Source organism: Equus asinus, chromosome 4 (assembly GCF_041296235.1).
Source record: "Equus asinus isolate D_3611 breed Donkey chromosome 4, EquAss-T2T_v2, whole genome shotgun sequence".
Taxonomy (NCBI): domain Eukaryota; kingdom Metazoa; phylum Chordata; class Mammalia; order Perissodactyla; family Equidae; genus Equus; species Equus asinus.
The window spans coordinates 28,392,878-28,408,076 of NC_091793.1; the positions used below are offsets into that span (position 1 = coordinate 28,392,878).

The 15,199-nt window shown below is 41.5% G+C and overlaps 2 protein-coding genes across 9 annotated transcripts in view; both read left to right on the plus strand.

The window, feature by feature from the left end:
- The window catches only part of CRY1 (cryptochrome circadian regulator 1), a 91,807-nt gene extending 89,438 nt beyond the window's left edge, over positions 1-2,369 (plus strand). For 3 of the 4 annotated variants that reach the window (XM_014852347.3, XM_070507010.1, XM_070507009.1), the window contains 3 exons: positions 715-786; positions 861-964; positions 1,720-2,369. In XM_014852347.3, coding sequence (XP_014707833.1) covers positions 715-786; positions 861-964 — 176 coding nt within the window. In that variant the 3' untranslated portion in view covers positions 1,720-2,369. The remainder of the gene's footprint in view (positions 1-714; positions 787-860; positions 965-1,719) is intronic. The other variant, XM_070507011.1, reaches the window with a different exon arrangement.
- Positions 2,370-5,583: 3,214 nt separating this feature from the next.
- On the plus strand, positions 5,584-12,954 carry MTERF2 (mitochondrial transcription termination factor 2). 5 transcript variants are annotated; one of them, XM_014852345.3, is made up of 3 exons: positions 5,584-5,843; positions 7,450-7,550; positions 11,529-12,954. In XM_014852345.3, exon 3 carries the CDS (start codon positions 11,557-11,559, stop codon positions 12,742-12,744), a length of 1,188 nt encoding a protein of 395 aa, XP_014707831.2. In that variant the 5' UTR covers positions 5,584-5,843; positions 7,450-7,550; positions 11,529-11,556; the 3' UTR covers positions 12,745-12,954. The 5 variants fall into 5 exon arrangements, with proteins under 5 accessions (XP_014707831.2, XP_014707829.2, XP_044637080.2 ...); XM_014852343.3 differs by having other exon boundaries at positions 5,602-5,843; positions 7,450-7,584; XM_014852344.3 differs by having other exon boundaries at positions 5,627-5,843; positions 7,440-7,550.
- The last annotated feature ends 2,245 nt before the right edge of the window (positions 12,955-15,199 follow it).

The window sequence follows — 15,199 nt, forward strand, 5'->3', positions numbered from 1 at the left end:
ACACATGGATACGGAGAACAGATTGGCGGTTACCTTGGGGGAAAGGGGCGGGGGAGGGCTAAAGGGGTAAAGGGACGCATGTGTATGACCGTGAATGGCATCTAGACTTTGGGTGGTGAACATGATATAGGCTATACAGAAGTGGAAATGTAATGCTGTACACCTGAAATGTGTATAATGTTATAAACCAATGTGACCTCAATTAAAAAAAGATGGTCACCAGTGATGGGCAGATAGAAATCATGTGTCTCCAGATGTAATGTCCTGAGAAGGACACAACATCCCTATGCAGTATTCTGGTTGAGAATCCATAACATGCATCTAAGCATGAAGAAACATCAGACCAATCCAAAATAAGGAAAGTCCCATTTAAAAACTGTATATTTTTAAAACTGTCAAGTAATAAAAGACAAAGAAAACCTGTGGAAATGTTCCAGATTAAAGAAGACTAAAGAAACATGAGAAAAAATGTTTTTCAGAAAATGATTATCAATGATTTTGCCTTTGAGCAGTCAGCATTTCTGTGAGCCTAAATTTCCGTTTTATTTGGGCATGTGATTTTGGGTTCACATGAAGAATTGAGATTTAGTCCTAACAAGCATAGTCATGCAAATACTATACTAAATACAGATGCTAAAAATTGTATTTGTGGTCTTGATACACACAACTTGGAATTTGTCTTAAGTAATTTCACTGTGTTTTAAATGCTAACAGGTTGCTCTCAAGGGAGTGGGATTTTACATTATGCTCATGGGGACAGTCAGCAAACTCACCTGTTAAAGCAAGGTAAGAAAGAAGCATTCAAGAGTACTGTGCTTTTCACCTTTTCTGTCTTAAACATACATTTTTTACATGTGCAGGAAGAAGCTCCCTGGGCCCTGGTCTCAGCAGTGGGAAACGCCCCGGTCCAGAAGACGACACGCAGGGTATCGGTCCTAAAGTCCAGCGACAGAGCACTACTTAGGTAAGTATTTTAGAGCTTTTCTTTTTGCTTTAGTGGAGTGTGTAATCAACATAAGTTAAGATAATTTCCAAAATGGAGCTAATCTGTATTTTCAAACCAGAGAGTATGAGGCATACATTTTTCAGTGATTGTTACAAAATCAGTTAATTCTTAGATGAGAGAACGCCTCTGTCTTGGACAAGGGGCACTCGGTTTTGAGCCTCCTAATCGATGATCTTTAAATGTGAAAAGCTTATGGTGTTGTACGCAAGTTTTTTTGCAGAAAAAGACATTTTCATTTCCTTATTATGAGACCATGAGTCTAAAACAATTAATGTGACCTTTTAGTTTTAGTGGCATTAATATGATTCCTTTATGAACTTCCCCACATCTTTGCCTCTTAAGTGTTTATAAATTTCTTTTGTCTGTTGTGATACCTCTAAAATCTAAATTCTTTCCAGTTTGGAAGTCTTTTAAAATGTTGGGCCTTTTTGGAAATGTCAAAAAACCATGCCTGTATTCAGTTCAGTTGGATACTGTTTTGTGATTTAAATTTACGCTAAAAGTATTTATACAGTGTATTTGCCAGTTTTTAAAGACTTTTGTTTTTTCTGTTAAACTGTTTACATCTTAAAAGTTATGACTTAGTTTTTTTTTAATGCCAACCAAATTAGACTGTAAATTTCTTGAAGATCAGTAAACACTCATCAAATTTTTATCATTTAATTCCTTGCAATCAAGCTTTACTCAGTGTTTTTTTTTCCCTTAAATCACAGAAAACATTCAGGAGGAATATTGTTGCAGCTGAAATTGGGGGAAGTCAATACTTTTTCAGTTAAATTATTTTAAAATATTCTTCATTGATGGAAAGCAGTTACATTTTGAAATGCATTGTTTCTATTGACATTTCTGTGGTTTTTAACTTTTTAATGAATTTCACGTAGGACAGATGGTAATTTGTATATAAAGAACTTGGTAAAAGAATTTGCTTAATGTAAATATAGGCAATCACAATTAGTATAGATCCATCAATATATTTTTGATAATTTTTCATGTATGGTGAAAGTTAAAGTGGCAAGCTGATATTCTAATATAAAAATCAAAGTTTTGAGAGTCAGTGTGGGAAAATAGGAGGTTTTTAGACTTTCTTAAAAGACTTTGTTAAAATTTTAGGACAGAATTTTCTTGACATCATTGTTGTATTTCACTTTTCACTCTTTGATAATAATGTTTTAGAAAATATGCGTAATCAAAATTGGTAGTTATAGCCTCTGTTAACACAGAAAATATATGTTATTAAAGCTTCATGTCTGCCTGTTTTTGACCCAAACTTGTGGAAGTATCGTGTGTCAAGTTCTCTGTCTCCTTTTCCTTGTTCATTTCCAGCTACAGTGACCTTGTTATTAAAGTATACGCATATATGGAACCTTGTGTACTTGGTGGTTGGTTTTTTTCTTCTTCTTTTTAAAATTTGTTTGTTTTAGGTACGGGGAGAGCATCGCTATGTGAGATGTGATTATAAGTTAGTAACCGAGTCTGTAAACCACATGTCACCATTCTGAATGAAGGAGAAGCTACCATATATTTAGTAAAATAATATTTTTCAAAATTATTCCAAATAAGAATACTGTTTTCCAAATGCTTTTTATACTTTTAAATATAAAGTTATCTATAAGAAAGATTTAAAACAAAGTTTTTTTTTCCCAAGTAATTGGGCTTGTAACTATGAGTTAGTCAGCATGGGATAACAGGTAAGAGTCTGGGCTCTGGAGTCAAATGCCTGGCTCTTCCACTCATTAGCTTTGAGATCTTAGGCAGGTTATTAACCTTTTGTGCTTTTTTTCCCCCCATCTTTAAAATGGGGGTGAGAGTAGTATGTGTTTCATACTACATATGAAATGCTCATAACAGTTCCTGGCGTGTGGTAGGATACTTGTTCAGTGTTGGCTGCAGGGCTGCCACGCTGTGCAGCACCCTGGGTTGTGTAGTGCACAGTCTGCAGAGCTGTGCGCTGCACCTCTGGCTAGCTGCCGTAATTGTTATTACTATTATTGTTGTTATCCCTTTCTGTCCTCTAGTAAGCTAGTTCTTGCCACTTGGAATTATAGTCAGTGGCTTTTTGTTTTCCCTTCTTTCGTAGTGATAGATGTTTAGTGTGATAATTATATTTAAAGCTAACTCAAGATAAATTTGAGTCAAAAATTCAGAAACGTGTTTTTAGATAATATGCATTTTATAAAGTATCTTGGATAATGAGTTAATAGTGATCAATAAATTCCATTATTGAGAAAAGAAAAAAATGTGCCTTATCTTTTTTCACTGCTGTTAATAAGGAGTAATATTTTCATCATTCTTCATGATACCTGTACTTCATATCCTACTCTGTGGGCCTGATTTTATTGTACACAATTAAGAAATTCATAGACCTGGGATTTACCATCACTATCTAGGGGAATAAAAGATTCAGTTTTAATGCAAATAAATATTTTAATAAAAGAACAGTTTCAGCATAGGCACTGATATTTTACTTTTAAATGTAGGGGGATTTTGTTTTGTTTTTTAGGGTTTTACAGAAAGCTTTTTCAGTTTCGTCTAAATTGTGACTAAGAAGAATCCCCTCTCTCTCAGTGTCAGTGTGCTCCAGCTGAGCAGGTGCATTGTGTTTGAACACTGGGACTCCCCCTAACTAGAAGGGTTCGTGTTCTAAAAACCCTACCAATGGTTGAGGGATTTAAGACTTTTTATTCATTCAGCAAAAACTTCATGAACTCTTACTGCCAAAAACTATGGGGGCAACTTGGAAAAAGTGAATTGAGAGAACCAAGCTTTTGAATGAACCTATACAAAGTTGTTATGTTTTTCATTCACTTAAAATAATGCATCTCATATATAACTTCAGCATTTTCCCACAATTTTAAACATGTATTTGTAATTTTCTTGTAGATAGTATGCATAATTCTAGGTTCTTTCCCCCATTTCTACATCCAAGTGTCTTTTCTGATTGTATGGTCCTAGAAATGCACAGTTTAAATATTTGGGATGGAAAAATCTTTGGGTAGCATTTACTTAATATAGTTGGCATAGCTGAGTTGGTCAGTTTCAAGTTTTGACTACAATGCCCAGGGTCAAATGTATTGTCATTCCTCGCACAATTATGTGGAGTCCTGGTACAAGCTGCCATAACCCTAGGGACCAGCGGTTGCAGCATGCAGTCCTAAGGCTGAGTTTACCTTCCTTAACTTCCTTCTCTATTCTGTATCCTACTCTATTCTCTCTTCCTAAATGCAGGTGACACACTTTGGTTAGTCTGGACCCAAAATCCTTGTATTTCAAGAAAGAGTGTGCAATAAATCCATGAATACTAGGGCTTTTGTAGAAGGGTAACTCAGAGAGAGACGGGTTGCTGGACAAGCACTTCCCTACCTCATATACCTTAGCTACTCAGTTAACTCTAGAGTATCCTGGAGATCAAAGTTGATCTTCAGACAAGGAGCCCCAATTCTTGCTGCTACACCGTAGAATTAAAGTGCAAGTGTCAGTCCCTCTCAAAGTCTACTGAGCACAAACTGGGTACTTAGGGTGGACTCAAAGATTTCGTTAGCATTTCCTGAGTCCCTACCGTGTTCCAAGCATTGTTCATAGGAAAATAAATTCTCAGTATCCACAAGTTCACTCCACAAGGTGAGAGGGCTGTCTGGAAGAATTACAGGGCAGTGTGTTAAGGCTGTGTTAGAACTGTGCACAGCGTGCTACGAAACACACGAAGCGGGGACCTCCAGCCTGGGAAAATCACAGTGTCCTGGCTCCAACTCCACACACAAGCTTAGGACAACTAGGTAGGGTCAGGGCACCGTGCCCTTGGAAACATTTAACTCTAGTTGCGATTAATCATGTTACTGGTTGTCAATGTCTTTGTCCTCCACTAGAGTGTAAACTCCCTCAGGACAGGGAAATGTACTTGATTCCCTGTTGTCTTGTCCACCGCTGTCTTCTCGTTGCTGTTTCACATGCTTGGCACTTAACAGGCATGCCATAAATATTAGTTGATTGGATGATAAATGTGAGAATAAATGGGACAAGCATTGAACCTGGCTTTAAGGAAAAACTGATTTGTTTTATGAGGTCGGGCATCACAGGTCATAATTAGACTCTAAACCGCTTAGCGGTTCATCACAAAAGGCGAGTATTTAGGTGAAGGTGGCAAAGAGGGAGGCTTTTAAAGACCAATCAGACGCTGTCGCTGACAGCTGGCGGGGGTGGGGGAGGGGCAGCAGCAGGAAGGCTAGATATGTTCCAAAGAAGTTCTGGGTTTTTTTAACTACATTGTAAATTAGATCTTTACCTAGTGAATCACTTTGGGAATTCTGAACGGCTACAGCTTCAAGATTTAGCGGTGTCTGAGTTACTTCTACCTTTTACTTACGGGCTAGTGACACTCCCCAAGTGACAAAGCGACTGAAACTCCAGTTTTCTAAAATGCTGGGAAGGAAAGAGTGTGAAAATCCCTGAAGCAATTGCTGGCACGACGCCCTATTCTCTGGAAAGCTGAGTCCCACGCTGGCCCGCCTCCGCCGCCCCGACCCGCGGCGTCGGGAGGGTCACGTAGCCTACGTAACCTGTGTCCCGCGCCCTGATTGGCTGCGTTAGGCGGCGGGGGCGTGTCTGCGGGCTCGCGGATCTCCCGTGCTCTGATGGGTTGCGGGCGAAAGGTCAGGAGGCTTGGTCCGCGCTGCTGAGGGAAGTTCGCGGGCCGTGTGGGACCCGGGCCCCGGGAACGTGGACCCTGTTGTCACACCTTGAGAAGACGGCGGGCCACGGGGAGCCTCGGCCGGGGGAGGGCGGAAGGACGGAGCCAGGGACCCAGGACTCACTGCGCCTGGCACGGAGCGGCCGCCAGCAGGTGAGTCGCTCCCTTCCTGCGCCCCTGGGAGTGAATGTCCCCGGCCGAGAGGCGGGGTCGGGGGCCGCACGCCGCGGAGCCCGACTCCCCCCGCGGCCGCTCGCCTCCGCCTGCCCGGCCCGGGCGGACGCCGGGGCGCCGCGGGTCGGAAGGTTCTCTGGAAAAGCGCGGGCTCTACATGATGGATGTGCGGCTTTCGATCGCTCCCCAAGATCCTCGTTTTTCCTTTTTTATAAACGTTGAGGTTAATTTGAAACTGTCAGCAGATCGTAAATATTATAAAAGTACAACTTAACTGATATTACGACTGTTGTTGAGGGGACCGTGTTAAGTATGAAAACTGTGCATATTACAGAAGTGGATTTCACGCCTCAAAAATGCTTAAGAAACATGAAGCATCAGAAAATAGCCCACATTGTGATTTAATCAACATTTACCGAGGGCATCACTGCTCGTAGAGTACGTGGCTAAGAGCAGGACTCCAGCCAAGCTGTTGGGTTTGAATCCAAAGTCTGCCCTTTATTCCCCGAGTAACCTTGGGCAGTGCATCAGTTTCCTCCTCTTTAAAATGGGCTGCTCTGATGATTTACTGAGTTTCCTGACTACTCTGTAAGTGATTGATGGTATCAGCTCATTTAATCTTCACAGTCACCCAGGATGTAGTGTCCCCATTCTCCTCCTGCTCAAACTGAGGCACAGAGAGGTGAAGTGACTTCCTCAAGTCACAGCACAACTAGTCACCAGAAATCAAGCCCACGCAGCCCAAAATTTTACCCACTACATTGCCGCCTCATGAACTTGGTTCGTTCCTTCAGCTCCAGTTGGCCAGTGCTGATTTTGCTCATCCGTGGACCAGGTTCTTTGCCGGTTACAGGGGGATAAGGCGGCACAGCACTCAGACCCTGCCTTCCCAGTGCTTAAATCGAGTGCAGCTTGTTCATAGTTGGGCCACAAGGATTCCATGAGTCCTGCTAAATTCTTTCACAACATGTTACAAGTATGGGTCTTTATTTTTTTGGAAAGTCTGTGGCTCTCACCAGGTTCTCTGATGGGTCTGTGATCCAAAGCTATGAAGAAACATTTTAGTAGAAGAGCTAGTGGGGTCAAGAGCAGGGTTCTATGGAAAGGCACACGAGGTCACCTGCCTTCTGGACTCAGTGATGCCAGCCAGGTGAAGGGTAAGGAAGCAGTTCATTGGATCACAGTGGTGAATGGTCTTGCCCTCGTGGAAGGGGAGAAACACGACCTTGCTGCAGCAATGACAAGTGGCACGGGGAAGCAGTCCATGGTGCCATGAGAGCCTATAATGGGGACAGGAGGCTTCGTCTATTCCTGAAGCTCAGGGAAGTTTCCCTGAGAAAGGAACACTTAGACCTGGGAGTTAGACAGGAGCATTTTGGGCATGGGGCACGGCCCTCAGTCTTCAAAAATCCTGCAGTGGGAACAGAGCACCAGAGACTGACAGGTAGTGGGTGCGGCTGACGTAGGGAGAGGGTGATGGGGGATTTGGGTGGCAACAGCCCAGACAAAGAGGCCTTCTAGGCCATGGTGAGGCATTTTTACGTTATGTCTTTATGCTCAAGCACCACTGAAAAGTTTATTGCAGGGAGGTGAGAAGATCACATTCTGAGAAGAAGCTGGAGAGAAGCCCAGGGGGGTTAACTGAAGCCCGGGACAAAGAACAGGAGCTCTGGCAGAAACTGTGAGGTAAGAAGAGGAGGTCTAGAACCACGCTTCGAAGGTGAGCTTGCGGAGGAGACAGGCACAGGGAGGCCGGGAGTGTGGGAGGGAGGAGGACCGCGAGGTGGGAAGGCCTGGAAGGCAAGTGACAGCATTTCCCAGAGAAGGTGCTCAACTGTGCTGGAAGCTGCAGAGGTCAAAGGAGATAGGCACTAAAACTACTCCTTGGCTCCTATCACATGGAAGTTGTCTTTATTGGGAGCTGTATCAGGAGGAGAGGAAATGGAGAGAAAGAAGGATCTGTAAGAATTAAGCAAGGGGAAGAGCAAAATGGGGTTTTAGCTGGAGCAACAGTAAGAGGAAAAGCCATTGAGGTAAAGAGTGGGAGCCTCAGAGAGGAGGAGACAGCTGAAGGAGTGACTATGTGAGAAAGAAGGGCTCTCCAGATCTCAGGCCAGAGGGGGTCAGCACGGAACGGATTACCCTGGATAATGACAGGTGTAACTGCAGGGAAGGGGAGACAGCAGAAGGTTGGTTTGGGGTGATGAGGTGCTCTCCTTTCTTTGTACAGGTTAGAGGCAAGGGCATTGGTTGAAAGTGGAGGGAATGGGGTTGGGGCCAAGCTGGAAGTCTGAGTTGAGAAGATGAGACATAGTGGATGGGCAACGTGGAAGACTGAGTAGACTGCAGATTGTTTTAGGATGGTCTGGCGGGGGAGCCAAGTATGTAGCAAAGGCCAGAAGTTAGTCTCCTGGTCGTTCAGGGATTGCAAAACAGCAGGGCAGGGAGGCGGGAGGCTGGCCAGAAACAAAAGCTCCATTTCATGTGTGATAAACGAGGCATCGCGGTCATGAGGAACGAAAGATTGTTCACAAATGCTGCTTGGAGTTAGCTACTGTTGATAAAATCTGTTTCGATTCTCAGCTCACAACCAGAAATGTCAAATGAATTAAAGGCGCTAACTTTCAAAATTCAAACAAAAATATAGAAGGAAATATGGATGAATTTTTATCTGGTGCATAAAAGGTGTAGAATTTTTAAAAAGCAGAAAGATTGCTGTTTAAAAAGGCAAAAGGCAGGAATAGTTAATTCACAAAAGGAAATAAAGATGGTCAAAATAATTTATTAAGAAAAGCTCAGCCTCATTAATAATAACAGAAAATGAAGTTAAATTAATGTTGTATTCATTTTTCACACATCAAAATTAAAACTAATGAGAGAATCACTCATACTGCTTGTGAGAAGGTCAGCGGAGATAGTTTTTCTGGATGGGAAATTAACAACTTAGCTTTTCAAATGTTCACACATCTCCTCTTCAGTAATTCTACTCCTAGGGATTCATCTCAAAGATAGAAAGTGAAATGTGGACAGATATTCAGCATATAGCAAAAATTACAAATAGCCCAAATGCTTGATATCAGGGAATGATTTACAAAATTATGGTCTATCTGTGCCATATATCATGCATTCATTTTAAATGTTTAGAGGTTTTGATGCCAAGGTTAGGTATTTAGAGTGGATAAAATAAAAGAAGAAAAGAACTTGTATACAGAAGGTGCGCTGATTACAGAGGAGTCACAACATTCTTGCTTTTCACTTTTGCAGTCAGTTGTGTGTGTGCGCATCAGAGAGTGAGATGGAGCCAGACAGACAGCCTGCCTTGTTCAGGCGGCTCGCCTGAGCACGTGATAGTCCACCCAGGAGAAAGCAGGAGGCGGGAAACAGCCTGCTTTTCCCTTAGCCTCACCGGCGGGGGGCATCTTGCCGTGGTCGGCGTGGTCCTAACTTTAATGATCTGTCATGTGTGTAACGTAACCCCCACACTAAGCCACCTCCTTCACCTGGTGCTTAGCCAAACACTGGAATCTCTTCCAGCCTGCAGGGACCCCTGGCTGCGCTGGGCTTACTGTTGTTGGACTGTCGTGTACAACGCAGTTGTTACTGTGTTGGTACCTGCTTAAAAGATTTTTAAGGAAAATTCTGAGTCTTTGCAGCTTTTCACTCTGTAGGCTGAGTTCAGAAGCTAACTCTCATGTGTAAGGCAGCCTTGCTTTATGTATTTAAAAAGCATAATAAAGGGGGCAAGAAACACAGAAAAGGCTGGACATATGTGTCAAAGTATGAACAGTCGTCTGTAGGTGGAGAGAGTGAAAGACTTTTTCCACTTTTCAGAATTTGGCAAATTCTCTGTAGTGAGCATGTATTGCTTTTATAAGCAGTTATTTTAGACAACCAAGGCATTTAAAAGACAGTTTTCACAATTTTCAGTTACCTTGGTAAAGAATGTACTTCTGTCTAAAATACAATTTAAAGTCCTATTACTACAAGACTTTGGCTCTAGATATTTCCTAGTAATGGCTACCAATTACTGACTTTTTACCAGGCTTTGTGCAAAGTACTTGATATGCATTTTAACCCTCGCAGTATCCCTGTAAGGTTTACCTGCTGTTCTCTCCATTTTACAGCTGCCACTATTATTAATACTTATTGAACATTTACCCTGAGGCACTGTTTTAATCATTACTTGTTTAATCTGAGGCTAAGTAACTTTCCCGAGATGACCCCGTGATTAGAGCCAGGACTGGGCGTGGGCACTTTGGCAGCAGAGCCCACGCTCTTTCTAGCCCGTGTTCCAGGTGTACGGCCCGAGCTTGTGGGGTCCCACGAACAGGGGGTATGGGGCTCCCCCCTGCATCTGCCTGCTCCTTTATTATGCTGTACTTCCTCCTTCCTCTTAAAATCCGTGGCCGTCTTAGAAATTTTTAAAAATACTTTGATATTTACCTCTTGGCTATTAGTAATTATCTGCGGGAAACTGGTATTAGGAATTATCTGAGGAAAACTCTGGTTGAACCACTAGAAGTAAAACAGAAGCTATGCCTACAATTGTTTGGATCCCATAAGCACTAACAATGAGCTGTTATCACAGATGGTAAACCAAAATGAGAACATTGTTACTCGTTATCTTTCCTTTGAGAATCATCATTTATTTGCATTAGTTAGGACAGGCTTGAAAGTGAAGAGTAGTCCTTGGCATATATGGCAAGGGCATAATTAGGGGCAGGGATTGGAAATGGCTTTTTTCAACTTTCCTTCAGACCTCCAGATTGGCTGCTAACTAGCTAAATACCTCAGTACTCCACACTTTTGTGGCAAGGCTGAGACACTTAACACTCTCAGGTACTGAAAGTTAAAACAACAGACTAGGCATGTTTTCATTGCCAGAGATATAATCAAATAGTGCCAAAGGCTACAGTGCATCAGGCACACTAGAGCCATCTCTAGGGACCTAAAGATGTCAAATGGGGACTGTTGTAAAAGGATGGTCACCATTCCACAGCTAACATGATTTCCCATGGCTCCACTGGGGCAGTCACATGGCATTTCTCATTTTGCCTGGCTAAGACTTATTTTAATTGTGGATTAAAAAAAAATGATTTTCACATAATTATCATAAAACAAGCATGCATTTATTAACTCATTTTAAATAAAACATTTTCTGACTTATTTGAGTAATAGTTATTCAGCAAAAATATTTACTCTAAAATTAGAGATGACTCCTCTCACTTTCTTAATAAGTATTTGCTTCAGCTAAACATCAACTTGAAAATGTAAAACATTTTCAAAAACCCGTGTGTGTATAAGTAATATGTCTCCTAAACAGAAACATAGCAGAGTTGTAGGAAACGGAATTTGTGTCAAAATAACATTTGAAGTCTGTGAATCTTTGAACTCTTTGAGGTCTTGCCACTGATCTGCAAAATGGAAGTAGCTACTTCACAAGGTTGTCACACACCTCAAATAGACAATGTATTTGTAAAACACAAGGTGTCTAAGTTGTAAAGAGAGATATTACAATTACTTCATAAGTTGTCTCAGATGATATATTTTATATTCCACATGAGTAGTTTTCCTAATTTGAATCCATTTTATTTCCATGCTTACTACTTATTGCTCGAATTTGTGTTCTAAAAGTCAGCACCCCTTATGTTTTCTTTCCTACAGGTCCGATGAGTACATTCTGAGTCCCAGGATGGTGGGAATTAGCCAATGGACTGCAGGCATGCTGTGGAAGTTGCTGGGGAGATGCCAGCCCTGCAGGCTGTGTTCTTTCAGAAGGATGCTCTCAGCTTCACAATACAGACCTGTTTTAGCATACTTCCCCTATACAACTGATAATCGGTCAAACAAAGAAAATAAAAGAACAGTGGAAAAGCTCTATAAATTTTCAGTTGATATCAGGAAAATTCGCAGATTAAAAGGATGGGTTCTTTTGGAGGATGAAACCTATGTTGAAGAAATTGCAAATATTTTACAACAGCTAGGTGCCGACGAGACTGCTGTGGCCAGTATTTTGGAACGCTGCCCAGAAGCAATTGTCTGCAGTCCAACCGCTGTTAACACCCAGAGAGAGATCTGGCGGCTGGTCTGCAAAAACGAGGAAGAGTTAGTCAAGTTAATACAACAGTTTCCAGAATCTTTCTTTACTGTTAAAGACCAGGAAAACCGGAAGCTGAACATTCAGTTCTTTCAAGAGTTGGGACTCAAAAATGTGGTCATTAGCAGATTTTTGACAACTGCATCTAATGTTTTTCATAACCCTGTTGAGAAGAATAAGCAAATGATAAGTATTCTCCAAGAGAGTTATCTAAATTTAGGTGGCTCTGAGGCCAACATGAAAGTTTGGCTACTAAAATTATTAAGCCAAAACCCATTCATTTTGTTAAATTCATCTGTGGCTATAGGGGAAACACTAGAATTTCTCCAGGAGCAAGGTTTCACAAACTCTGAAATTCTCCAACTTGTGTCCAAACTCAAAGGATTTCTTTTTCAACTTTGCCCAAGAAATATACAGACCAGTATTTCCTTCTCTAAAAATGCTTTTAAATGCTCTGATCATGACCTGAAGCAACTAGTTTTGAAATGTCCTGCCCTTTTATATTATTCTGTTCCAGTTTTGGAAGAGAGGATTCAGGGATTATTAAAAGAAGGAATTTCCATAGCTCAGATACGAGAGACACCAATGGTTCTTGAATTAACGCCACAGATAGTACAGTACAGGATAAGGAAACTGAATTCCTTAGGCTATAGAATAAAGGATGGACATCTAGCAAATCTAAATGGAACGAGAAAAGAGTTTGAAGCTAGCTTTGATAAAATTCAGGCCAAAAAAGGAAGGCCATTATTTAACCCTGTGGCGCCATTAAATGTTGAAGAGTAGCTTGCTGGCGGATGCTGCGTTCTAGCAGTGCAGTGAAACTGAGCAGCAGAGACTTAAGTGATTCCGGAGGTTTGCAGGCACGAGTAACTTTAAGAACCTACTTAGCTTCCGAATTGTATTGGTTACCTCTAAGTAGATAAGCTAACTCATTTGCTATATTTTAAAATATAAATTGCAATTATTTTAAATAAATAAAGTTGGTAATTTTGACTTTGAGGTATTATTTTCTAAGAAACGCACAAGTGCAGTGCCTTAATTCAAAGTATGGCTCCGTTTTATTCAGATAACACATTTCATCTGGGATGCCGATCCAGCCTTCTTTCTCCCTGCGAGCTCTGAAACCTCACTCTACTGTGGTCTGAATTCTGTGGCTTAGTGTTCAGTGAAACATTAGCAAACTTCTAATACATTCTTCTAAAGCTGATTTCATCTCCTGGTTGGAATAAAAGAATCTGTGAGAACCAAGTATTACTCATCCAACAAGAATAATTAGAGCTTATTTGTGTGGTCAGTTTGTTTAAAAGGCACGATTTTATCTCCTGAAACATTTTTATGTGCATTTATTACTTTCCCCGTCTTACAGGTGAGGAAACTGGAGCTGAGAGGCCACTCAGCTGCTGATGACAGAGCCTAGATTTACTAAGATCTGACTTCTGTTCAAACCTTGTGAATAGAAAAAGGATTGCTTATGAGTTGGCATGAGAAAAGTCTCCCCTACCTGACATGCCAAGAGTGAGTACCAACTACAAATTTAGGGATTTTTATGAAAACTTATGTAAAATTCTTTAAATTTGAAATGATTTAATTCATATACACTGGAAGTAAATGCAGCTTTTTAGAAAACTTTCTGAAAATCCAGGCCCATAAAAGGGCAAATGTGTGATGGTTGGTACTGATTTTAGTAGCATTTCAAGTTTCTAAGTCTTGTTCCAAGATAAACATTATCCAGATAAAGACTGGCTTACTTTCAGCTGTGGAGTTTGAACTTTGTAACAAATACACAACCACAATTGACTCTGACACTCAGACATCTGTGCACTGTGTGTGCATGGCCTTTTCTTAAGTGATGAAAAAATTATGAAAAATGCAGGGCATGTCTTCACTCTGTTCAGCAAATGCAAGTAACCCTCACTATCCAGATCTGTTCTGTTCCTTAGGGTAGTAAAAGATACCTCTCTCCATGCAGCATCTACCAAGTGCCAGGCACGTTGTGCTTTATAACCCTTAGAGTTGAGTACCATTGTTTACTGTTCTACAGATGAGACTCGGGCACAGAGAAGGTAGGTCACTTACTCAAGGTCACATGGGAATGTTTGTTTAAGAATGGCAGCCAGTACAGTTGGGGCAGGACTGAGTGATGGGGAGAGTGGCACAAGATGAGGTGAGCATCACAGGTCCATCTAAGGAGCAGGATCTCATTTTAAGCGTGATCGGAAAGCCTTGGAGACATTTCACTTTATGCTTGTTGTCCTGACATAATTATCCGTGCTGTTCTCTTTCTGAAAAGCGCCTCAGTTTAGAATAGATTATGTGTTACATGGTCACTTTATTAGCTCTACTTTAGATGTCAATTTTGAGATGCTCACTAGATATCTGAACAGAAATGTCAAACAGGCAAATGGTGAAGTCTGGAGTTAGAAATCAGGACTGGAAATAGATATTTGGGGATCATCTGCGTAAGTATGGTATTCAAAGCTATGACTCTAGATGAGATTGCCCAGTATAGATTTGTGGTAGTGGCTGGTCAAGCCTGGAAAGGATTGACCAGAGGAAGAAGTCTATCAAGAAAAGAGGGCATGGTCAATAATACCGAATGCCATTGAGAGGTCAACTAAGATACAGAGAAGTGACCAATGGCACTTCTTGGCAAAAAGGAAATCATTAGTGTTGGCCCTGTCAAGAGTGATTCTGGTGAAATGAGAAAGGTAAGGCGGCAACTGGAGTGGACTGAGAGAATAAGAGATGAGGAAGAGGCAGAGACTATAAATTTCTTCAAGAAATTTTGTGGCAAAGGGTAGCAGAAAATGGAAGTTGTGAGATTAATTTTTCTTTAAAGAAAACACATACTGGAACATGTTTATATGCTGATGGGTATGACCCAGGAGAGAGACAGATGAGGGATGGAAAGACTGCAGGGTTACTAGCTTTGAGGAAGTGAAGGTGGGCTGACTTTGGATAAGGGCAGAGATACTAGTCCTGGTCCACAGAGCATGAGAACAGATGCAGGCGGGTGGGTGGAATGGGCAGTGTGAGAGGTAGCAGAGTTGCTGTCTGGTCGCCTCTTTTTCACAGAGGAGGACAGCAGAATGGGAGGAGGGGAGTAGATGGGACTGGAAAGAGGAGGTGTGAAACAATCCTTCTGAGGAGTAGGAAAGTGAACTTACAAGAGGGTATGTAAGAAAGCTTGGCAGAGTTGAGTGGTCATGTATGCTTTGTGGCCAATAATTTACAAAGA